The sequence below is a fragment of the Elephantulus edwardii genome, unplaced genomic scaffold (genome assembly GCF_000299155.1).
Source record: "Elephantulus edwardii isolate Elephantulus edwardi_28Jun2011 unplaced genomic scaffold, EleEdw1.0 scaffold00125, whole genome shotgun sequence".
Lineage (NCBI taxonomy): Eukaryota > Metazoa > Chordata > Mammalia > Macroscelidea > Macroscelididae > Elephantulus > Elephantulus edwardii.
Window position 1 is genome coordinate 8,023,704 of NW_006399875.1, and position 27,243 is coordinate 8,050,946.

A 27,243-nucleotide genomic window follows, 5' to 3' on the forward strand; every position below is an offset into this window, starting at 1 on the left:
TATATTTTTTAGAAAATGTATTCAATACACAGAATAAAATACAGAAATCACACTGCAGGAAAAGAAAGATGGTTTCTTTTTAAGCTAAATTCTCCTAATATAGACAGAACGTATTTATTCTCATTTTTAATAGAAGAAAGAAATATTTTCCTTTTAAATGCTCAATGTTAAATACAAGGAATTGCCAGTTAAGATAGATAAGATGTATGGATGGATATAGAGGCAGATATATCAACGTGGGTATTTGTTAAGTGTATGTAGTTCTTCTTCTTCTCTTTGGTAAACAGTTGCACTACAATCCTAAAGGTACACGGTTTGAATCCAACAGCTGCTCCATGGAAGAAAGAAAAGCAATCTTCTCCCCTGCAATTTACAGCCTCTGAAAACCTGCTGGGCAGTCAGTTATGTGTCATTTCTGATTCTTTTTATTAGCATGCCAAGGAAATGGTTTGCAAAGAGAGAAAACTAATGCGGCTTCTGAATCACATTTTAGCTGTACATGTCAGCAAGGCTAAAGTATATGGGGCAGATTTCAGAGCCAAGAAGGTCCAGGCAGGTAGGAGAATGCACCCCTGGGATACCAGGTACAGTGGGTGCCCTGTGAGTGTATGTACACTTCCAGTTTCTAGTACTTACCAGTAAGCATTAGTTAGGATTCATGCTTGCCATGGAGTTTCTCCTAAATACAAATAATATGGCCTCCTCCATGCAGCTGAGAATCACACCACAGCAACCATCTCAAAGAACCCCATGAAATGTTTCCATTCTCTTTTTCTATGCTTACTGGAATAATACCTTTTTTTTTTTGGTTTGTTTTCTGTTGCAATTGAGTTGCAAGTCCCTCAAGAGAGAACAAGTTTTCTCTTGTGCTCTCATGGTGACACTTCCTGGAGATGAATGCTGGGTACATCGCTACAGTGAAATCATAAATTCTCTCTGTCTCATCCACATGCACAACACGCAAGCTGGAGCCTAGTTTATCCATAGTATAGATGCAGATGTATCTTCATAGCAGGGCTTCAAACAGGACTTGTTCATGTTCAATCTCCCACTCATAATATATATTTCCACCCCAGATACACTGAATCAGAGTCTAAATTTTAACAGATCTCCAGATGACTCTTAGGTATACCTTAAACTCAATGTCACAAGTTGATTCCCACTCTTGGTGACTCTGTGACTTATTCCAACTCAAAGGCTGTCATGCATGCAATTGTGTCTCTCCCCCGTCCCCAATAAGATATATTCTTCTTCTTGGTGTTATGTAAATATATGCTGCAAATCCTAACCTCTCAGATGTTAAGGAGGCAGGATTAGAGGTAGTTGGTAAAAATGTAACCACCCTCCATGAGGTGATCTGAAACTTGACCAGTCAATGACCTGAGATGATTAGGGTGAGATGCATGGTCCTCAGGTCACAGCCCTAAAGCGATCCAAGGAAAGTGTCCCTCAGGTGTTGACTGCATCTCCTTTTATCTTTTAAGAGATGTAAGGAGAAAAAAGTGAATGGGTAGGGTGTGTGTGTGTGTGTGGGGGGTAACCTCAACATCATCACAAAAGAAGAGCCAGGAGTGGAGTGAATCATTTGGATCCAAGTTCCAGTGCTAGGTAACGCCTAGAACCAGGAAACCCAGAGAAAGACTACCTACAGAACCAGCACCCTAAATTTGGACTTCGAGCCTCCTAAATCAGGAGAGAATAAATCTCTTTCTATTAAAGTCACCGACTAGTGACCTGTCAGTTACAGCAGCAGCAGATCACTAAGATATAAGACAAGAGCAGAGTGTACCCCTAAGGTTGCTGAGTCTGTGCATCTTTGGGGGAACACAGGGTCTCCTCACCCTTTCCCTATGAAACAGCTGGTGGGTTTCCACGACCAAGCCTGAATTCAGAAGTCAAGTATTTTAACCCGTAGGACACCAGGGCCCCTTCAGGATACACTGTTGTTGTTGTTGTTGCTGTTATGTGCCGTCGAGTCATTTGCGACTCATAGCGACCCTATGTACAACAGTCCTAAACCGTGCTCTACCCTGTGCCAATCTCATTGCTTCTGACATACCTATCCTGATTACCCCAGTCACTGAATCAATCCACCTCATAGAGGGTCTTCCCCTCCTGCGCTGTCCCTCTACTCTACCAAGCATGATGTCCCTCTCTAAAGACCTGTCTTTCCTTACAACATGTCCAAAGTATGTCAGACGAAGCCCCAGAATCCTTGCCTCCAAGGAATAGCTTGGTTTAACCCTCTCCAGGATGAAGCTGTTTGTTTTCCTAGCAGTCCATGGTACATTCAATACTATTCTCCAGCACCACAGCTCAAAGGCATCAATTCTCCTTCTATCCTCCCTAGTCATTGTCCAACTCTCTGATGTATAACAAGTGATTGCAAAAACCATGGCCTGTATCAGGCGCACCTTAGTCTCCAGAGAGACACTGTTGCTCTTGAGTATTTTGGAGAGGTCCCTAACCGCAGACTTTCCCATCGCAATACATTTTTTTTATTTCCTGGCTACTGGTGCCAAGAGTGTTGACCGTTGAGCCGAGAAAACTAAAGCTGTGAACAATCTCAATCTCTTCGCCATCCATCCTGATGCTACCGATTGGTCCAGTGGTGAGAATTTTTGTCTTCTTGACATTGAGCCTCAGTCCATATTGAAGGCTGCAGTCCTTGACCCTCTGCAGCCAAGTGTATGAGGTCCTCCTCAGTTTCAGCAAGCAGGGTTACATACACAGAGATTCTTATACACAAGAATTACCTGGCAAGCTGTAAGAATCCCCGAGAAATCTAGTTACAATGGAGATTCTGATTCCAATACCTCTGAGGCGGAGTTGCCAGTTCTCAGCAGGGAAGTCAGGCCGGAATAAAGCTGTACTATGTTCTGAGTTATAAGTGTCGATCAGCATAAATCCAATGGCTATGAATAAAACATCCCTTAACTCCCTCAGAATTCAATCCCAGCGTCGCAAGTAGAGCATCACTAAATCCCTTGCCCCTGATACAACTGAAAATACAAAAGAAAACATACCCAACAACAGCAGTTTCGTGACTACATTAGAGTCAGGTTCTTGTCGAACCCGCAACCGCTGCTTCCTAGTATCTGTGCTCAGACAGAGAGACTTGAAGGTGATGGGATTTTATTAATTTTCAATCACAGAGACGAGCTGGAAGGCGAGCCCTCTTCACACTCCGAGAAGGAGTATATGGGTTCCAGCAAAGTGTCTACCGAAACAATAAATATCCAGCCCGTGAGAGTTTGAAAGCAACACGTGTGACCACCTTATTGACAACCGTCACAACTCACTCTCCATCGCATTAGACACAGCTGTTCCAGAGCTTTCCAAGGAGCCAAAGTCTTCCACATCCACGGGCATTGTGCTTGAAAGAGCATCTGGTATCAAACTCAAACCACTAGGGATCCATGTCCCAAAGCAAACAAAACCTAGTAAAATCCAAGCAAAGTTCAACCCTTGAACAGAGCTCAGTGATGATACCTTCACAAAGTAACGTCAAAATACAGCCGTGTCGTAACAACACCTGCTCAACAGCATCGCTTTAGACATCACAGCAGGGAAAAGCAGAAAAGCCTTCTACCCACCTGGGATCTTTCTGGATGCTATCGATGGACGGGGACCTGGCTAGAGTGCCTTCGGGCGGGAGGGCAGGGCCGGATTTGCTGTATGGAGACTCGACAGATGGACAGTACTGGAGCTGTCGGTAGGGGTCTGCGTAGTTGGAGGCCGGGCCGGCAGCGTAGCTGGCTCTCTGGAAGGTGGCTGCAGCGGCATTCTGCTGACCGTGCTGACTGCCTGTGCGCTGCAAGGGGGCGGAGTCGACACCGGGGGAAGATGGGGCTAGGATAGGAAAGTAGGGACAAAGTGAAAAATTGAGGACCTGCTCACAGAAACGGTGCACCAGGTCTAGGCAAGGGGTGGGGGAGATTACACACACAAAAAGAAAAGGGGTGTGGGAGAGTTAAAAAACAAAAAACAAACAACAAAAGACAATCATCCATTATCCTCAAACTAATACAGTCAATGCTGTCCAGTAAAATTGAAATGGGCATGCTACATCGCGAATCAGCCTGGGAGGTGTCCGGGAGAAACACCTGTAGTGATATCCTAGTTAACCAACACCCAGGTGCTCACCTGAAATGGAAGCTAAGCACAAAGCTAAACCAAGTAAAAAACTAAACAAAACAAAACCAAAACCACCAAACCTCCCCCACCCCAAGCTATTTTGATTAACAAGAAATCAAGTTAAACCTTTAGACCTTCATTGTTCAATGCAAAACAATGCAGAATGTATTCAGATCATGTTGCACTAACTTTATAACAGGGTATGAAACAAAGTGAGGCTTGTGTTTGTTATTCCTGAAGAGAAGTGAGAAGGAGTGCATGTGAGAGTAAGGGTGGAAGAGGTGGGCTCCTATTTCCCTAACTAGCCTTGCATCAGGGAGCTGGACAATGACCAGGGATGGAAGGAGAATCGATGCCTTTGAGCTGTGGTGCTGGAGAAGAGTGCTGAATACACCATGGACTGCTGGGAGAACAAACAGGTTCATCCTAGAGAGGGTGAAACGAGGCTGCTCCTTGGAGGCAAGGATTCTGAAGCTTCGTCTGACATGCTTCGGGCATATTGCAAGGAGGGAGCAGTCCTTGGAGAGGGACGTCGTACTTGGGAGGGTGGAGGGACAGCACAGGAGAGGAAGACCCTCAATGAGATGGATTGATTCAGTGACTGAGGTAATGAGGGTAAATGTGTCAGAGACAATAAGATTGGCACAGGATAGAGCAGGATTTATGGTTATCTATATAGGGTTACTATGAGTCACAGGCAACTCAACAGCACATAACAACAACAACAACAGTACTTAAATGTGAAAAAGCAGCATTGTTCCAGTCTCCCTCAAGTTGCTTCCCAAAGATTTTTTTTTATGTGGTTCTATTTCAACTCAAGCTTGGAAGCAGGAGTGGCATCCACTTCTATATATAGCTTGTCTCTGGAAATCCTATGAACCTGGATGAAAGTCAGGCAAGTCTTGAGGACTTTCATTATAGGGTAGCCTATGACTTGACAATAGTAACAACATTTCAACTCAAGCTGTCATTGTAACAAATAAATTTGGGGGAAGGTAGGCCTGTGGCAGAAGGAGGTGAGAATCAACCAGCCCGATAGATCGTGGCTGCTTTCCCCAACGTAGACACAAGTTTTCAGTCAGTCTAGAGTGTTTTCAGGAGATTTTATCTAAGTCCCTAAAATCACTTGGAACAATTCCCAATTGAATTTCAATTTATTTACTTTTTTTCCCTTTTGGAATTCCTTTTAGTTCATCTCATATAATTGTTTTTATCTTGTTTCAAAATCAGTTGTCTACTATGTATACAACAAACACAGCATCTTAGTCTATGTATACAATAAAGGTATTATCTTTTATATTGATGGGTTGTGAATAGTTATTAACTGTTCTGATACTATTACATGCTATTCTTATTACACATATTTATATGCACACATTTTTGAACAGAACATATGTGGAGTCCAGACACTTTCCAAATACAATCATTTACACTCTTAGTGCCCTATGTGGAGCTGAGTTCCAATCACAAGTAGTTCCCAACTCATAGCAGTGTGTTCAAGTTTGCACATCTTATTGTTAATAACATGTACTCCACGCAAAAAACTGCAAAAGGAAATCACATCGAAATGAAAGAGCTGAACAGTTTAGGAAGACAAGGCAAAATATTATAGTAGAATTTGCAAAGAGCTTGAATTGGAGAATAAAAAGGGATGAACTTGCTCTGAATTTCATAATCTGAAAAAAACTGAAAAATAAATTTAAGCCTCACGTCCCAATACTAAATGACGCTAAGGGCAATATATTGAATGATCCAAAAAACATCAAAAGAAGATGGTTGGAATACACAGAATCATTGTACCAGAAAGAACTGATTGACACTGAAAAATTTCAGAAAGTACCACATGAACATGAGCCAATGATAATGAAAGGAGAAGCTGCATTGAAGGCATTGGCAAAAAATAAGGCCTCAGGAATTGATGTGATACCAAGTGACTTGTTTCCGTTAACAAATGCAGCTTTGGATGCACTCACCAGTCTATGCCGGGAAATTTGGACAGCCATCTGGCCATTGGATTGTAAGAGATCCATATTTGTTCCCATTCCCAATAGAGGTGATCAAACTGAATGTGGAAACTATCAAACAATATCATTAACATCACATGCAAGCAAAATGCTGCTGAAGATCATTCAAAAATGGCTAGAACAGTACCTAGACAGGGAACTGCCAGAAGTTCAAGAAGGATTTAGATGAGGACATGGCACCAGGGATATCACTGCTGATGTCAGATGGATCCTGGCTGAGAGTAAGGAATACAAGGAGAATGTCTATTTGTGCTTAATTGACTATGCAAAGACATGTGACTGTGTGGATCATGTTAAGTTGTGGCTGACATCAAGAAGAATGGGAATCCCAATGCACTTAACTGTGCTCCTGTGGAACCCATACCTAGGCCAGGAGGCTGTTGTAAAAAGAGCAGGTGAACACCACAAGATTTAAAACTGAGAAGGAAGTATGTCAGCACTGTATTCTCTCTCCATACCTATTCAATCTATATGCTGAGCAAATTATCTGAGAAGCTTGACTCTATGAAGAGGACTGTAGCATCAGGATTGGAAGGAGACTAAACAATAACCTGTGATATGCAAATGACACAATCTTGCTTGCTGAAGGTGAGGAAGACTTGAATCACTTGTAGAGGATCAAGTAATGCAGCCTTCTGTATGGACTGCATCTCAATGTAAAGAAAACAAAGATTCTTAACATTGAACCAATAGGTAACATCATGATGGATGAAGAGGAGATTGAAACAGTTAACAGCTTCATCTTGCTTGGATCCACAGTTAACACCACTGGTACCAGCAGTCAGGAAATAAGGAGACATATTGCAATGGGAAAATCTGCAGTTAGGGACCTCTCCAAACGATTGAGGAGTCAGTTTGATGACTAACATGTGTTTGATTCAGGCCATGTTCTTTCAGATTACTAGCTATGCATCTGAGAGCAGGATAATGAATAAGGATGACAGAAACAGAATTGATCCCTTTAAGTTATGGTGTTGGAGAAGAGCACTGAACATCCCACGGATGGCCAAGAGAAAAAAAATATATATGTCTTGGAGAGGCTACGGCCACCAGAGTGTTCTGTGGAGGAAAGAATAAGGAGGCTTTGCCTCACATACTTCGGGTATGTTGGTAGGAGGGGCTATTCCTTGGAGAAAGACAAGAGGGCTTTTTTTGTGGAGGGTTGGTGAAGGAGAGGAAGACCCTCAACCAGGTGGATTGACACTGTGACTGCTACAATAGGCTCTTGTGTGTCAGGAAGTGTGAGGATGGCACAGGATAGAACAGGGTTCAGATCTTTTGCTTATAGGGCTGCTATGAGTCAAACTTGAATAGAAGGCACCTAACAACAACAAGAGCAATACTGCAGCATATAATTTGTTAATGTTATCAATCTTGAGTGTTCACTCATAGATATTTGTATACAGTCTTTCTAAAATCCTAAGAGGAGAACCTTAGGTGGTGTAGTCAGAAGCATATTGCATTGTAATCAAAAGGCTTTGTGTCTCCTGTCACAACCAGTGGCTCCCAGGGCAAAAGACAGGCATTCTTCTTTCATCCTGACTGACAGCTTTCAGAAATCCGATGGAGGGTCACTGTGAGTTACAATCAACTCAACCACAAAGGGGTTTTGGCTTAAGGAGAATAAAAACTGAGGAGAGAAAAAGCAAAACCAAATAAACTAAAGAAAAGTAAATATATGTACCTGTTGCACTGCCAACCCAAAGGTGGGTGGTTTGAATCAGCCAGCTGTTCTGAGGGAGAAAGATGGGTAACCTCCTCCTATTCATTTGGGTTGTTTCTGAGCAAGGAGTTTAGTATGAAAGATTAAAAAAAGGGTATTTGATTTACCTCAGACCTGACTTAGGAATGGAACCACTCTGAAATCTGGGATGATTTAAGATGCTTTACTACTGACCTTCTGAATGTACCACTGTAGACTGGGGCAGAACAAAGTCTACTTTATTCTCTCTAATCCTGGAGACTAATGGCAAATAAAACACAAAAGAAATTTAAACATTGAGAAAATAATTGTTACAAGAAATGAAGAAATTTGCATTGAATTGGCAGGAAGGTGCAAAGCAAACTGGCGAAGAACATTCTAATACTGGGAATGAATTGTTTCATTAAAAGTTCCATTTTCCCCAGTGTATTTTTTCAATACTTTATCATATGCTAATTTTTAAAAGCCTACAAAGCTGGGTAAGAAAGATTTTCCAAATAAAAAGTTTGTTCGTTCACCAAGAGCAGTATTTAAAAATGGTGGAAGTTCCCCTAAAGTGTTATCTTTAGTCCTTAAACTGCTCTCTGGCCCTGTGGAAAGGTTCCAGACAGATTTGCCAATGCAACACAACAGGGCTTTTGATTTATTGACTGCTGCCACCAGGGATGTTGGTTGTAGATAATTAGTACACAAAGAAGAGGAAGAGATAGAAGATGATAAAGAGATATGGCTAGGCTTCTACTTAGGGAAGTCTGACAGCCTAGTGGTAAGAAGCTGTGCTACAATCCTGACGGCACATGGTTCGAGGCCACCATGTGCCCCGTGGGAGAAGGATGGACAATCTCCTCCTAAGCGATTACCTGTCTCTGAAAACCCATCTAAGGGTCAGCTCTAGGTTGTTTCCAACTCTATGGTACACAGCAACAACAGCAAAGTTTCTATTTATATTATGAACATGTTATCAGAAGGGAACAGTCCCTGGAGTTGACCCCCAGTTTAGCAAAGCAAAGGTCAGTGAAACAGAGGAAGACCTTCAAGAAGAGAGCAAGTGGCTTCATCCATGGACTCAACATAGTTATAAACGTGATGATGGCACAAGATCGGGCAGTGCCCCCTTCTGTCGTACTTAGCTTCTCTGTGAACTTGACGGTTCTTAATAACAGTAGCCACATTTGCATTTTAGTTTGGCCTTTTGGGGGAGGCATATTACGGAACTCATCCAGAGTTTGGCTTTGAACTTCAGAGTGTGTGGGGTCCCCTCTCAGCCTTTGGGTAGATTCCTAGCCAGACAAGTTCCCTGAGTGCTACCCACTCTAACACACTTGGATGGAAAATGAAAAGTGCAGCATGACCCCATGGGACCCATGCTTGTCTTAAATGCATGAAACTTTTAAGAATATGCTAGATAGATAGGCCATGATGATGATGATGACGATGATGACGATGACCACTGTCTACAACAATACAAAGAAATCCACAAAGGAAATGGTGTATGAGTGGTTGGGTGGCTGGTCCAATGGCTGTGAAGTGACTTCACGGCTCTTTCTGTGTGCTGAGCATTCCTGGGTTTCTTCTCTATCACTTCAGTCACTCCATGGAAGGGGAAGCACGAACCGCTCTCATTTTACAGATGAGGAAACTGAGGCACCAAATAACGAGGCAAATCTGCAGAGGTCAGGGACTTCCTAACGGGTCAAGCCTGAAGTCTCCGACTCTCATAGTTCCTGCCTATAAACACCATGGCAAATAGGACTGGATGAGACCCTCACACGTACATAGTCAGTAAAACTACCCAACGCAGTGGGACAATTGAGGAAACTGACTAACAACTGAAATTTCTGCAATAAGGACAAGGGTCCACTGACCAGATAGAGAAGGCAGGGAGTCATCAGTGGCTTATCAATCTGAGTGTCATCTGGGAGAAACCAAAAGGAAAGCCTACTGCAGTCAAGCCAATCCCACCCCATGAACTCTACAGGGAGGAGTGGAACTGTCCTGGAAGGATTCCATGGCTGTAAATCTTTATGGAAGCAGACTGCCTCAGTTTTCCCCTTAAGAGTGGCTGGGAGGCTTGAACCACTGACTTTATGAAGAGCAGGCAAATTCTTTAGACATAGGGTCAAGAGAGTTCATTAGTCTGGAGAAACATCATATTAAGTCACGAGCACATTTGTGCTATCTTAGGAATGGCTCTTCACAAGGATTGAGTTCAAACTTCTTTGGGGCAACAAGGAATGAAAGAGCTGGTTAGAATTCTAAACCATAAAATCAGAACTCGGGTTGGCACCACTGAACTGGACGAAGATGGAGGCTGAAGGATACGATACAAACAGGAGAAGAAAACATGAGTGCACTGTCAGCGGACCCTGAGAAACAGGAGAGAGCTTCACGGAGCTACTTACATGTGGACTGTTTTCTTGTTAAGACCCGGACTCCCTGTATTTTGAGTGTTATTGGTATGTCCTGACCAGCTGACCCTAACTCATAGTGAGCCTATGAACAACATCTCTAAATCCTGCCCTGTCCTGAGCCAATCTCACCATCTCTGACATGCCTGACACCACTTCCATGGTCACTGTGCCAATTTATCACTTCAAACACCATCTGACCCTTATCTCCTCCACATATTGTAGTTAAAAAAATAATTACGAGAATTTTCCCAAAGAGGGAAAAATCACTGGGACAGTAGAGCGTGGGGCTGAAAGTAGGGGAGGAGTGAAAGACTAGAAATAGAAAAATTCCTCCAGGACTTGAAGAGATGGGGTAAAAACAGGCATAGATCAACAGTAATTAATTATATACTACACGATGTATATGAGTTTATAAAACACAATGCACATGAAGGAAACAATGTATATGAGTGATTGTATGTAAGACAACAAAAAAGGGAACAATTATGAAATGTGTAAGATATAGAATTTATAGTTGCAAGAGTCATAAAACTTATGGCACCAATCTGTTATAGGAAATAAACTTTTCAGTTAAATTTCTAAGCTTAGCTATTGTTTTTTGTTGGTGTTTTTTTCTCCTGGTAGCTTCTCATAAGAAGCTACACTATAATCTCAAAGGCATGCTGTTCAAATACACAGCTGCTCTGCAGGAGAATGACGGGCAATCTCCTTGTGTGCAATTAATGAATTGTCTCTGAAAATCCTTTGGAGTGTCAGCTATGAGTTGTGTTTGGCTCAATGGCACAGAATACCAACAACAGGTTACAATTTTTAAAAAAGTAACTTGATGAATGCTCTGCTTACAGAGACAAGTACCCCCCAAAATGCCATATTGCTCAAAGGTCAACTGAACTTAGGGAAAGTTTATATGTATGACTAATCACAGACAAGAAAAATTGAAAGAAGCTAGCAGCAACCATCAGTCATGGGTGGAGTAGCAACATTCCTCAAGTATGACCAAAAATAAAAAAAAAAAAAATAGTTCCCTTCCTAAAGTATGACACTAGGAATAGAGTATACTTTAGGCAAGTTTACCTATTAGAATGGATATTTAAATAATAGACACATTATAGATAACTTTCTTTTGGTAAAACTCATCTCCCTTCCTCTCCGTCCAGTGGTAGGATCTTTCTTATATGCACCTCGCAGCCCAGCTGCACACGGTCCTCCTGGTAGACCTGCTCTGCTCAATTGAACACGTTCATGGCAAACACCGCCCAGTGGAAGGTGCTTCATCAGCTCTGTAAACACGCTCCTCGCTGCTCTCACCTGCTCTGCAAACAGCCCCTTCTCCCCTCAACGAGCTCTTAGAAGTCAATGAACTGGATTGCATGTCTCTTTGGGGAGGTTTAAAAGGCAGCCACTTGAGCAGCTGACTTGATACTTCAGTGGGTGCCTTTTGTTTTGTGTAGAGCTGCTCACACGGAGGTCTGGCTGACACAGCGGAAAACAAAATACGGTGGGATGGGCAGTGATGTTCACGGAAGTCTGAAAGAGGGACGGGGACCGTTCTTTTGTCATAAGATGAAACTCTCATTTGTGACACTAAACAGTTAACGTATTATTCACTGACAACTGGGGGAAAGGGGGACCAAATACAATTAAATAGTTTGGGCACAGAAAAAAGAATCCTGAAGTAGAAAAAGCAAAGTTCATAAAAGGGGATCAAAATAATCTACCTTTGTTTGATAAAGAAATAGTATTCCCTCTGAGAGTGTTGGCCATGTTCTTGATATTGTGTGTGTGTGTGTGTGTGTGTGTGTGTGTGAGTGTATGCTTCTGTGTGAAGAAATATTAATATCACATACACAAAAGAACCTCATTGGTGTTGAGTTGGAATAAACTCATCAACTCCAAGCTGACATTCATTGGATTTCCAAGGCTGTAAATGACAAAGGAGCATACATCTTCCTCCCAAGGAAACACAGGTAGATTTGAACTACCAGGCAGGCATGGCCTTTGTACTAGCAGAACAATTCCATATAGACTACACTACCTTAAAAATACATGATGTCACTTAATTCTTACAGGAATCGACATCTGTCATAGGTCCTAGCATCGTAACAGCACCACTGTTAGCTCATGGATGAGCAGGGCAGGACAGGGGCCAGTGCTGGGCCTGGCACTCAGGCACTCTGATTCCATGGTCTGGTATGTTTCGCTTGGGGCACAGGCGGTGAGATGCCACCTGTTCCTTGGAAGTGAGGACAGTGGGACTTTGTCTCACACACCCTGGACATGCTATAAGGAGGATCCAGTTCCTACAGGAGGACATCATAACTGGTCAAGCAGGGTGTCAGAGGAAAGGAGGCAGGCCCTCAGTGAGATGGGGTGACGCAGTGGCTGGAGCACGGCAGGGATGGCACAGGACAGGACGGTGCTTCGTTCTGTGGCTCCTGCGGTTGCGGTGGGTCCACAATTGGCATGATGGTACCTCGTACAAGAACAAGGGAACACTGCTGCCAACAGCCATAGAGAATTAGGCTTCTATCGTGAAGGCTGCACTTCCTGGGCCACTGGAATCCACCAGCCACTCTAACGGAGAAAGAGGATCATTTCCAGTGAGGTTTAATGTCTTGGAAACCCAACGGAGTGTCAGCTTGGAGTCACAACCAACTCCACAGCAACAAGCTAGTGAGATAAACAAGAACATGCCAAAGAAATGGATGGCTGGAGAATGGAGATGGTTCTGGAAATAATTTTACATTAAAGTGACCCTGAATAAATGACATGGCTATGGACTAAAACATGTTTTATAATCTTTATGAATTTCACCTCTATCTGCTGAAATATTTAAATATATATTGATACCTATTTCTATCATATGTTGTTGTTATGTGCCGTCGAGTTGCTTGTGACTCATAGTGACCCTATATACAATATCCCTAAACTCTGCTCTGTTCTGTGCCAATCGCACGGTCTCTGACACACCCATCCAGATTACCCCAGTCACTGAATCAATCCACCTCATAGGGGGCCTTCCTTTTCTGAGCAGTCCCTCCACCCTACCAAGCATGATGTCCCTCTCCAAGGACCTGTCCCTCCTTGCAACATGTCCAAATATGTTAGACGGAGCCTTAAAATCCTTGCCTCCAAGGAGCAGCCCGGTTTGACCCTTTCCAGGATGAATCTGTTTGTTTTCCTAGCAGTCCATGGTACCCTCAATATTCTTCTCCAGCACCACAGTTCAAAGGCATCAATTCTCCTTGGTCATTGTCCAACTCTCTGATGCATAACAAGTGATAGCAAAGACCATGGCCTGTATCAGATGGACCTTAGTCTCCAAAGAGATACCATTGCTCTTCGGCACTTTGGAGAGGTCCCTAACAGCGGACTTTCCCATGGCAATACGTCTTCTAATTTTCTGGTTGCTAGTGCCAAGAGTGTTGACTGTGGAGCCAAACTGAAGCTATGAACAATCTCAATCTTTTCACTATCCATTCTGATGCTGCCAATTGGCACAGTAATGAGAATCTTTGTCTTCTTGATATTGAGCCTCAATCCATATTGAAGGCTGCAGTCCTTGACCCTCTGGAGCAAGCGCTTCAGGTCCTCCTCAGTTTCAGCAAGCAGGGTTGTATCATCTGCATATCACAGAAGGCTGATAGATCGTCCACCAATCTTGACCCCACATTTCCCCTCATAGAGCCCAGCCTCCCTCCCGGATAATCTGTTCTGCATAAAGGTTGAAAAGGTATGAAATTTATACACACACACACACACACACATATCCATATTGATCTCTATATCTGTATCTTTATTAATCTCTACTGGTATTAAACTACTGTCCTAATTCATGTTAATTACCACAATTATCAAATGTAACAGAAACACTACCAAACTATTTTCCTAAAAACACTGTCATTCTTCAACTTTTAGTTTACCATCTCTAAATGTGGGAAAAGGATCTTTTCAGCTATGGGTCGGTTCTCACTTGATGGCACACAACAACAACATCATCTTAGAGAAACTGGTGTTAATTAGCACCTAGAAGTTTTTGTTTTATTGGGATTTTCCCCCGTAAGGTAGTATGATATAAAAAAAGTCGTTTCAAATTTCTCATTTGGCTATAACGCCTAGTACTTATACTAAGGGAAAGGAGTTAAGAGATAACGCAGTACCCAATTTACCTTCCTGTAATGGAAACCACTCATTTTTACTGTTTGAAATAACAGCACTTAGTGACCAGTAATAAACTGCTAATTCTTCACATTTGTAGACTCAAGTCATTCTATTAACAAAAACTATTCTGATAGCAGGAATATTATTTATATATTACTTAACAGCAATAAAACTTTATGAATATGAAGGTCAAATCAATTCATTCAGAACTTTATTAAACATCTGATACTCTTTCAGAGAATTAAGTCTTTTTAAAATGCCTTCTCCACATACGCATATATTCTTTTTTTTCTATAATTATACTTTATTAATTTTCATAAACATTTACAGAGATTTTGGGCTTCCACTCATTCATTGTTGCACTATTCTCTCTACCCTCCACCCAGTTTGTTCTTGTCCAAATGCCACAGTGCTTGTCAAAGCCAGTTCTGATTAATCTTCTTTGTCAGTGTGTCCTTCTGCTTTTCCTTTGGGATCTCTGGTAATACCACATGTTCTGTTGCTAACTGGAAGGCCCGTAGTTCAAATCCACCAGCTGCTTCATGGTAGTGGGATAATTTTTTTTTTCTGTCAAGATTTACAGTCTGGGATGCTTGATAGAAGGTTGCATTGAGTCCAAACAGATCTGTGACAAAGGGTTTATGTTTGTTTTTCCTTTTGTACTGAGATCTTTGGCAGCCTCTTGAGGATAGGGAGCGTTCTCCCGGCAGATAACTCTCTCTTCGTTACAAGCTGCCACAAGCATAAGAGAAAGCCGTTATCAACACTTGCTCAGAATCGCATTTACCGGAAAGTAAACTCATTTGACTGGCATCATGGCAGCCACTGTCCATTCTGCTCATTTATAAAGATGCACTTCGGGGCTGTCAGTGTCAAGTGCTGATCCAGAGACTTATAAGTTGAGATTCATTGGCATGTTGGAGCTTGAAATAAAAATGTGTGCTATTTAGTGTCTGCTTAATAGACTCTGCTGTGGGCAAATTCGTGAGAGGGAAATGCGCCTTGTTTTGCAGCACTCCTTTCTGTGGAAGCTCTGGTGTTGACAAGGCACATCCCTGATGGAATATAGGTTTTATCTAAACAGACACCTTCGTGGAAAATGCACCTCCTTAGCCTTTCATCCTGCGGCAGCTACATCCCCCAGAGGCCAGATTCATCATCCTGTAAAAGCTGGTGGGCATATTCGTGCCACCATCCAGTTCACTAGGCTTCTGTTTCTTCCTCAGTTCATGCAATTACAACACCACCAGTGGCGGGTACATGAGTGACCACTCTCTTCTCTCATCCTCTCATTTGCCAACTCTACACAAAAGCAGGTGGGGCCGGCATATACACGGCTGAGTGTGTGCACTGCTGAATCTGGTTAAGCAGCTGACTGGCTTAGTTCCCTCACAAAGTCACCCTTTAACTGTCTCGTAGATTGCTAGATTTCAAGACTGCAACATAGACCTCATATCTTCCACTTTCTGTCCGCTAATAACAAAAAGTGGTTTAATCCCACCCAAAGCTCTGCTGGAGAAAGATGAGCAATCTCTCCTTTTAAGATTCACAGCCTCGGAAATCTGATGGACGATTGCTCTGAGTCGGACTCTACTCAGGAACGGTGAGACTGAGTTTAAGAGCATGTCTAGGCTCAAGGAAGCAGGCAGGACATCCTCACAGAACTCACCCTTCCGCTGGATATGTGTTTTTTTGCCTTCCTGGTGACATGGCAGGACTCTTCAAATGGTCTTTGCCTGACATAGTTTTGAGGACAAAATTTCTGCTCGGGCAAATGAGGCTTTTGTTAGATCTCATCAAGTTAGGATGGCATTTGATTCCCCATACACAAAAGATCAATCAAAACGTTGTTAGTATGCTGTCAAGTCACCTGCGACTCACAGTGACCCTTTGTACAACAGCTCTGAAGCCTGCCCTGTCCTGAGCCAGTCTCACTGACTCTGACACACCTTCCCCTACTGCCCTAGTTATTGTAGCAATCCATCTCATCCCAGGTCTTTCTCTCCTGGGCTCTCCCTCCACCCTTTCAAGTATGATGTCTTTCTCTAAGGATTGGCCTTCTTGGCCACATGCCCCAAGCATGTGCGATGGAGCTTAAAAATCCTAGCCTTCAAGGAGAAACTTGGTTTCATTCTCTCCAAGACAGACCTATTTGTTTTCTTGGCAGTCCAGGTTTGTTCAAGACTCTTCTCCAGCATCACAACTCAAAGACATCAATTCTTATTCCATCCTCCTTAGTTACTGTCCAGCTCTCTGATGCATAGCAAGTAACTGAAAAGACTATGGACTGGATCAGGCGCACCTTAGTTTCTAGACTGACATCATTGCTTTTCAGTACTCTAGAAATGTCTCTGGCAGCAGATTTACCTAATGCAATTCACCTTTTGTTTTCCTCACTGCTGGTGCCAAAAGTGTTGATAATGGAGGTGAGCGAACTGTAACTGTTAACAACCTCAATCTAATTTCCATCTTTGTTTTCTTCATGTTGAACTTCAATCCATACTGGAGACTCGAGTCTTTGACCTCTGCAACAAGTGCTTCAGGTCTTCCTTAGTTTCAACAAGAAAGGTTGCATCATCTGCATAAAGCAGGTAGTTGATGAATCTTCCTCCAATCCTCATGCTACACTCCTCCTCATAAAGCCCAGCTTCCTTAATGATCTGTTTTGCATACAGGTGGAAAAAGTATGAAGACAAGACACATCCCTGATGCACTCCCTTCCTGATTTTGAACCATGCAGTGTCTTTTCTGAGGATTGCTCCCAGACTACTACCCACGAAATTGTCACTGGCTGATTCTCAGAGGCAAATAATCTTCTATTTCTTTCTAGTCCATGTTAGTATAAGCCTTCTGTTTAATTCCATTCCATAGCATGCTGTCAGGTGCCATCCAGTCGCCTGCTACTCATAAGATACAAATGATCAAAGCCCACCCTGTCCTGCGCCAACCACACAACGTCTATCATGCTTAACACTGTTTCACTCACGTCGTCAATCCATGTCATCAAGGTTCTTCCTCTCTTTAACTGACCCTTGATTTTCCAAGCATTATGTCTTCCAGAGACTGGCCCCACCTGATAACACGCTGAAGGGACCGGCCCCTGAACAATGGGGCTGATAGCAAGCTCACAGTGTGTGAGACGAAGTCTCCTCATCCTCGCTTCTAAGAAGCATTCTGGTTAATACATTATGCATTATTTAGGGCTTTAAAAAATAGTTTGTCTTTGATTTTTGTCAGTAATAATCATGCAGGTCTTACTTCCTACAAAGTGAATTTTCCTAACAAAGAAATGGTCTGTCTCTAAAAGTAAACAGTATACTTCTGGAGGGTGGAGAGAATACTGTATGCTGAGTTTTGTTGTCTGCTAACATATTCTGTGTCTTTAACACACTGTTGTTATTATTTGCTCTTGAGCTGGAACTAATTAATAGCCGAACCTCTAGTGGATTTGCAGTGGTCATGAGTTACATGGGAGGAGATTGCCCATCTTTTTCCCAAGGAGCATCTGGTGAGTTTGAATTATATGCCTTTGAGTCGGCAGTACCACTTCTTACCACTTAAGCAACAGAGCTCAACACAAAGCATATTATATATAGAATAATATATTGTTGTTGTTGCCTTTGAATAGAGCACGACTCATAGTGACCCTACAAACAAAAGACCTGAAGCCCCTCTACAACCATCAATATTTATCAAAGATCATAGAGCTTCCGGAGGCATGTTGTTTAGGAAGTGGATGCCACTCCTGCTTCCAAACCTGTTATAGATTGTTTTTGTTGTTATGTGCCATTGAGTCACCTATGATGTATAGCGACCTTGTGTACAGAATAATAAATAGAACACCAGTAAATTCTACAGATGAAAATGGGCTTATTGTTGTTTTGAAACAATGATGCTTACAAACACAAAGTCAACAAGATGACCATTGTGGAATAAGAACCCTTAGATAGACTCCATTGGACCCTGATGAACTAGGTGGAAATGTGTCCAGGGGACGAGGGTATTCAGGGACACAGCTGGCTAGCACCATCATCACAAGGAAGCCCATGTTGTAACACACATTGGCAGGGTCCGTCACACCACCGAAGCATGTCTCCACACACATCAGTATCCCTAATCCAATCCAAACCATCTCCCAGTCTTGCTTCAGCTGCGACCAAATTGCCCCAGTCCTTCCAAGCAAGTACAAACTCCCCCTTCCTTGAGATTCCTCTGTCTTCTCTGCAATTTGTTAAGGGTGCAGGTTATAGTGTAAGACTGTCCATATTTAAAGACTTAAAAATGGCTCTAGACTATCTGCATGGCTCATCTTTGCATAGCTCTCGCTCTCGCTCTCACTCTCGCTCATCTCTAAGAGAATACTAGGTGCGTTGAGTGGACTCTGGCTCACAGAAACTCTGTACAACAGACAAAACCTTGCCTGATACTTTGTCATCCTCAGAATGTCTGCTGATTTAAGTCCATCATCTCAACCATGGTGTCCATCCAACTCATTGAGGGTCTGTCTCTCCTCTGACCTTCACTTTTTCAAGCACGATGTCCTTTTCCAGAGACTGGGGCCTCCTGACAACATGCCTAAAGTGTATGTTGTGTACAGTAACTGCAGCAACGGGGGTTAGTGTGTCAGAATCAGTGAGACAGGCTCAAGCAGGCTTTACAGCTGCTATAGAGAGTGTCGCTAGAAGTCACAGGTGACTCAATGGCACATATTAACTTATGTTGTCAGCTTATGTCTTTCAAATTATATACTTAAAGTCACAGAAGCTGTTTCCTCCTTCTAAAAGATGTGTTGGAAAAACTCGACAACAAAGAAACGACCAGGCTTCCTGGTCGGTCAGAGGCTGGTAGACTCGTCACCCTCCAACCCAGAAGTAAAACTCACCCCTCATACCTCAACTTGCTGGTAAACAAAAGACAAGCCTGTAAGGTGATCAATAACTATTTAGAATAGCCAACCATATAAGGTCAAGAGAATAGCTTTTCCTAAAAAATAAAGTTTAGAAAACAGAAAACATTAGGATGGAGGATTAATGGAAGCAAGAATCACAGGGTGGAAGTGGAGAGTTGTAGCTGTATTGTATGCAATTTACGTCTAAATGAATATTGTATAACAAAACATGTATGAATAGCTGACTGGAAAACTACTTACAAACTTACCCTCAAAGCACAATAAAAAGAAAGTAACAGCAAGTTGAATTCAAAATAATAAGGGTAGATGGAAATAAAATAAACCTTACTCAGTAATATTCAAAAACTAAACCTTAAGATACTCTTAACTTCTATAGGCATGGATCTGCATGACCAATGGGGAGAAAATATCCAAATCTTCTTTGTTTATATAAACACATATGGTATTTATTTACACTATCAAACATAATAAAGGATATTCTGTGCTTGCCTATCAAGAATTTAGTGAAATCTTAAAATGTAAATATCTACAATCAGCTATGAAAACACCTTAGTTGGCGTTGATTGGTACAAATGTAATTTAGTCTTATCACACAGTCCTGAAAAATCGCCCTTCTCTGTGCAGTGGTCTCTGAAAGTCACAACACTAAGGCTGTGGAGCCTCAGCTGTGTGGCCCTGGCCTTGTCCCCGGAGCAGGCATGGTCAGGGCAAAGAGAGAACTAAGATGCTGAGTTTTCCTTCAATGTAGGCTTTAGAACAAGTGCTGTTCTTATTTTAATTGTAATGATTTTCTAGTTAAGGTAAATGCTTTCATCATGGCATTCCACCAAATATTTTATTAATATTCTAAAAACGTGTCTTTTTTCACAACTGTGCTTAACGCCTGACACATATTTAACCCAGGCGAGCTTTATAGTTGTTTGAACCACAGCTAACAAATTCATATGATTTGATCTGACAGAGTGAATGAAGTCAATTCTATGTTTGCCTTTTAAAATATGGCTTGTTAATAGTAAATGTATGTTGTTGCTGTTGTTGTTATGTGCTGTCGAGTCACAACCAGCCCATAGCTCACACCCTACAGGGGGCTTTCAGAGGCAGGATTGCACTTAGGAAGATGCTGTCCGCCCTTCTTTCACAGAGCAGCTGGTTGTTGTTGTTGTTGTTGTTATGTGCCGTCGAGTCATTTGCGACTCATAGTGACCCTACGTACAACAGCCCTAAACCCTGCTGTCCTGTGCCAATCTCATTGCCTCTGACACACCCATCCGATTACCCCAGTCACTGAATCAATCCACCTCATAGAGGGTCTTCCCCTCCTGCACCGTCCCTCTACTCTACCCAGCATGATGTCCCTCTCTAAAGACCTGTCTCTCCTTACAACATGTCCAAAGTATGTCAGACGAAGCCCCAGAATCCTTGCCTCCAAGAAGCAGCCTGGTTTAATCCTCTCTACAATGAATCGTACATAGGGTTGTCAGAGGCCTGCCATTTCAGAAGTGGATAGAGTAGCTGGTAGATTTTACATATATATATAAAGACATATTCTTTTTACACTTATATTTATTTACCTCTGTGACTTTAAGTATCTAATTTGAAAGAATATTGACAACTTAAGTTGTTGTCGTTATGTGCCACTGAGTCACCTGCAACTCCTAGCAACCCTACGTACAGTGGCTCTGAAGCCTGCCCTGTCCTGAGCCAGGCTCACTGATTCTCTCTCTCTTTCTCTCTCTGTCTCACACACACACATACACACACACACACACACACACACACACACACACACACAAAACCGAACCACCATCTTGATAAATATACATATAGTTAATAAACAGATTGGATCTTTAAAAAACCATTGCCAGAATTAGACATATACATGTTAGACATTGTGTAAGAATTGTGTTTGCTTTGATTATTTATTATATTCATTAACTGCATTAATTTACCCAAATTAAAATATGAATATTGCTCTCTTCCTGTCACCTCAGTGGGGACAGAGCACTATAACCCCACTGTACCCTTTTCTTTTGGATAGAGATTGGTCAGCAGTAATCATTGCCTACAAATACACTACACACTCCATAACACTCAGCACAGTATGCACACCACATACAGACCACCTTCATCCCCATACACCATACATACCATAACACATACACACTGTACAACACTCAGCGTGTGTACACATGTGCCGTATACACCACACACATACCATATATACCAATAACACACTCCACAAAACTCACCACATACATGCACCATATACACCACACATACCACCTTAGCACCATATACACCACACATACCACCTTATTGCTGTTGTTGTTGTTATGTTCCGTTGAGTCACCTGAAACTCATAGCGACCCTATGTACAACAGCTCTGAAGCCTGCCCTGTCCTGAGCCAGGCTCACTGACTCCAACACACCTACCTCCATTGCCCTAGTTACTGTATCAATCCATCTCATCCAGGGTCTTCCTCTCCTGCACTGTCCCTCCACCCTTCCGAGCATGATGTCCTTCTCCAAGGACTGGTCCCTCCTGGCCACGTGCCCAAAGTATGTGAGACAGAGCTTCAAAATCCTAGTTTCCAAGTCTTGGTTTCACCTTCTCCAAAACAGACCTATTTGTTTTCTTGCCAGTACATAGTAGGTTCAATACTCTTCTCCAGTACCACAATTCAAAGGCATCGATTCTTCTTCTATTATCCTTAGTCATTGTCCAGCTTTTTGATGCACAGCAAGTTATGACAATGATCATATCCTGGATCAGACACACTTTAGTCTCCAGACTGACACTGTTGCTTGTCAGTACTCTGGACAGGTCCCTGACAGCAGATTTACCCAGTACAATTCATCTTTTGATTCCTGACTGCTGGTGCCAAGAGTGTTGACTGTAGAGCCAAACAAGGTACCACTTCACATACATATATATCACACACAGATTGCACACACTACAAACACACGCACATATACACTCTCTACAACAATCAACACATCCACATAAACGACAGAGACCACCATCATACAAATACATCACGTACACCTTAACACACATCACAACACAAACCACATGCACAACACACAGACCACAAACAGAACCACACACACACGCTCCAGAACAATCACCACACACACATACACTGTTTACACATACATCACATACACCGTAACACACTTCACATACAGCCCTCACACACTGCACAACACTCAAAACACATGCATATATGCCAAATACACCACACACACACACACACACACACACACCCCTCCTACACCACAAACACACGCTCCACAACACCCACCACACACCATATATGCCAGGCATATACCACCCACACATATAACATATTCACTATACACATCACAACACAAAGCACACACATATACACCACACACAGACACATACACCACAACCACAATCATACAGACACACACTTCACAACACAGATATGCCATACACACCACACATGCACCACATATACCACAAACACACTCATACGCCACAAAAACACACACACATTCTACAACAACTCATCATGCACTTATACCACACACGTATCACATCCACACACTCCACATATGCCACACACATACATTACACACTGCAAACCATATCGCACAGACCATAATATAGAAGGCATGTAACACAACACAAACCATATATGTCACAACTCCATACGTGTACTCAACATTCATTATCTATGCATACCACATATAACACAAACGACATACATTTACAAGATACACACACGTCACCATAATAGACATGTTACACACCTATCACACTTACAGGAACACACTCCACACTGTATACACCACAAATATAAAAATACACACCATAACACATGTCACATACATTCCCCTCCTCATCACAAACACATACCACAGACACACAAGCCCTGCTTGTAGATTGAATATGTGCACGCATCACACCCATACACAGACAGACACAAATATCGCACACCCCAAGCACATCACTCCATCCACCCCATACACACTCCCTTACCACATACACACCCATATGCATATACTGCAGGCAGAAAATGCACAAACATGCGCACAAAATGTGCCCCACACATTATGCAGACATCACAGATACACTACACACACCATGTACAAACTCACAGCACATATATATGCCACATGCAAATATATATCACATGCCATCCACATGCATGCATACTATACACTATGCATACACATCTCTCTCGTCCCCCCAACACAAACACTCCCCCACCTCCAGGCCTCCCATAAAGCACCCTTAATACTGCACCTGCTCCACCTCAGACAGGCCCCCACGCGGGCACTGGGTACACACCTGTGCTCGTGCGGTAGGTGCCCGTGTGTGCTGGCGGCAAAGGATCCCCCTGGCTCTGGCTGAGACTCCTCATAGGGGGTTTCTGGTAGACGCGGTCTTCATAAATGGGGTCTATGTGGTGCTCTGGGGATTGCAGGGCCCGCAGCTCGGGACCCAGGTGGCCGTGCTGGCTGCTGTAGGAGGCTCGGGATCCAGCTGCAAGAAAGGAATGGAGGACATTAGGGCCAGACCTCCACGCAGCCAGGGCTTTTGTTATCAAAGCCACATTTGAAAAGATTTTCGTTCAAGAGAATTGATGAAATCTGCAGAAAATCAAAAGAGTGCATGAAACGGCAGCCATACATCAAGCTAATCACCTTATCACCATCACCCAGGCGCCCTGCTCTGCTCCAAACTCCATCTCACACACAGATGACAATGTTTCCCAGATAAACCCACACTGAATGGGGCCACGGAAATGTCCCATTTTCCATGGTCTATGCAGGGTCCCTTCCACTAAAATGGTCAGCAAACAGTCCAACCCGAATCATTAGTTACTTCATAATCCTTGTTCCCTCCACTTCACACCAGAAAACAAGTAAACGGATGTGTCAGGGCCTGGATCACAGCGGAAGCCATGTGATACTGTTCATGAGGACTGAGCCCTAGTGAGTCTTCATGTGTGGCCCCTCCTGCTTTGTGACTGAACCAGAATGTCCTGACCTACAGCCTGAATCCTCCAGAGGAGCAAGAATGAAAGAAAACACATTTGAAGTCCTATTTCCCTGCTCTCTCTTCTTCTTCCTCCCCACCGAGTCATTTGCCTGTGGTCTGCTACCCCAGGTTAAGGTGCACGTGCGTGCCACTGCCTGTGTCAGTGACGGGCTGGCATCATTCAGCTTCCCAGTATCTGACAATTGTCATTTGTGTCACGACAAACACTCAAGGCCACTGCTGTAGTCACTGTGTCAATTCACCCAGGTGAGGGGTTTCCTCTCCTTTGCTGTCCCTCCATCTTCCCAAGTGTGACTTCCTTCTAGAAGGAATCGCTTCTCCTAGTAACATACTCAAACTATATGAGATAAAGCTTTGTCATCTTTGCCTCCAAGGAGCACTCTGGCTGCACTTTTTCAAGCTATGTTGTTGTTGTTGTTGTTGTTGTTGTTGTGTACTGTAGAGTCAGAAATGATCCACAGCTGACACTCCAGTAGGTTTTCAGAGACAGTAGTAAATAAGACTGGAGGAGACTGCCCAGTCTTCTCCCGCAGAGCTGCTGGTGGCCTCGAACCACATGGCTTTGAGATTGCAGAGCAGCTTCTTGCCACTAGGCCACCAGAAATCCCATGTGTATATAAAGGTATAGCTTCAGGTAAATCCCCACAGGCAATAGTCATCCATCATGTTGGAATTTAGCTGTCAATTCCTTTGAATAGCCCCAATTCATAATGCCCTACTTCAGCCTAAAGGGACAGTTTTGTGGTTCCCTATTTTCTGGTGAGAATTATGGATAATTCTACCTCTGATGAGCTAAATAGGAGTGGTAAGAAACTGTGCTGCAGTCCCAAAGGCACACAGTTCAAATCCACCAGCTGCCCTGCAGAAAGATGGGAAATCTCCTCCTGCATGGTTAACCGTCTCTGAAAACCCAGCGACAGATTGGTTTAGACTCAATGGTACACAGCAACAACAACACTAGTGGTGGCAGGGAGTGTCAGTGGCCTAGTGATGAGAAGCTGCACCAAAATCCCAAAGGCATGTGGTTTGAATTACAACAGGCTTACATCTTAAAGTCAAGAAAATAAAGGTCCTCACCATTGGGCCAAGAGGCAACATCATGATCAATAGAGAAAAGACTGAAATTGTCAATGATCTCCCCTTATTTGGATCAATAATAAACATTACTGGTACCAGCAGTCAGGAGATCAGGAGCCATATTATTGATTGGGGAAGTCAGCTGTCAGAGACTTCTTCAAAATACTGAAGGGCAATGATAATAGTTTGAAGACTAAGTTGTGCCTGATTCAGGCCATGGTCTCTTCAATCACTTACTATACATATGAGAGCTGGACAATGTATAAGGATGACAGAAGAACTGATGCCTTTGAACTGTGATGGTGAAGAGTATTGAATATTCCATGGACTGACAAAAGAACAAACAGGTATGTCTTGGGAAAAGTGTAGCCAGAGTGCTTCTTTGAAGTGATGGTTATGATGGTTCATCTCTAATGCTTTGAGAGTGTTTCTAGGAGATGCTATTCCATGGAAAAGCAAATCATGCTTAGAAAGGTGAAGGGTTAGCAAAATCAAAGACGATCCTTAAAGAGGTGGATTGATACAATGACTGTATCAAGGGGCTCAAGTAGGTAAGACATGATGAGGTTGGTACCATATAGAACAGGGTTCAGGTCTGTTGTTCATAGGGTTGCTATGAGTCATACTCAACTGGAAGGCAACAAACAATTAAAACACTGGTGGCAGTTGTGTTTTCATTGTGGTTAGGGTGTTGTGCTGCCAACCTAAAGACAGCCAGCTGCCCCAAGCGAGAAAGATGGGCAATCTCCTGTGTGAAAACCCACTGGAGGGTCAGCTAGGAGTCTCTTCTGACTCAATGAATTAGAAAAAAAATTAAAATTAAGAAGGGAGTGTATCAGGGTTGTATTCTCTCCATACCTACTCAATCTGTAAGCTGAGCAAATTATTCAAGAAGCTATATTCTGTGAAGAACAACGTGGCATCAAGATTGGAGGAATACTCATTAATAACCTGCATATGCAGATGGCACAATCTTGCTTGCTGAAACTGAGGAGGATTTAAAGCACTTGTTAAAGAAGATCAAAGAATACAATCTTCAATATGGACTGCATCTTAACATCAAGAAAGTAAAACCTCTTAGCACTGGACCAATAGGCAACATCATAATAGATGGAGAAAAGACTGAAACTGTCAACAAGTTCATCTTATTTGGATCCGCAATTAATACCCTTTGGCACTAGCAGCTATAAAGTCAGGAGATGTATTGCACTGGGAAAATCTACAGTTAGGGCCCTTTTCAAATTACTGAGGAGTAATGATGTCTGTTTGAGGACTAAGGTATGTCTGATTCAGACCACAGTCTTTCTGATCACTTGCTATACATCTGAGATCTAGAGAGTGACTAAAGATGACAGAAGAATTGATGCCTTTGAGCTGTGGTGTTGGAGAAGGGAGCAAAGACTGTCAAAAGAACAAGTATATCTTGAAGAAAGTGCAGCCAGAGTGCTCTCTGGAAGCAAAGACGATGGATCTCTTCACTTACTTTGCGCACGCTGCTAGGATGGGGGCTATTCCTTGGAGGAAGCTGACGCTCAGAAAGGCGATGAAGACCCTCGACCAGGTGGATTGACATGGTGACTGTTGCTGTGAGTGTCAGGAAGTATGAGGAAGGCCCAGGGTAGGAAAGAGTTAAGATCTGTTGTTCATAGGGCAACATGGGGTCATGGGTTGTACTAGACTCAACAGCACATAACAACATCAACAACAACAATGAATTTACTCTTACGTGGCATCACAATGAGTTTTGTTGTTAGGTTGGTTTGGTTTTGTACTGGTGTTCATTTTAA

General features: G+C 42.8%; 1 protein-coding gene across 2 annotated transcripts in view; it reads right to left on the minus strand.

Moving 5' to 3' along the window:
• Positions 1-27,243, minus strand: part of CTNND2 (catenin (cadherin-associated protein), delta 2) — a 1,564,764-nt gene that overhangs the window by 636,767 nt on the left and 900,754 nt on the right. For both annotated transcript variants that reach the window (XM_006893173.1, XM_006893172.1), the window contains 2 exons: positions 23,666-23,860; positions 3,597-3,852 (listed from right to left, as the gene is read on the minus strand). In XM_006893173.1, the coding sequence (XP_006893235.1) occupies positions 3,597-3,852; positions 23,666-23,738 (329 nt within the window). In that variant the 5' untranslated portion in view covers positions 23,739-23,860. The remainder of the gene's footprint in view (positions 1-3,596; positions 3,853-23,665; positions 23,861-27,243) is intronic.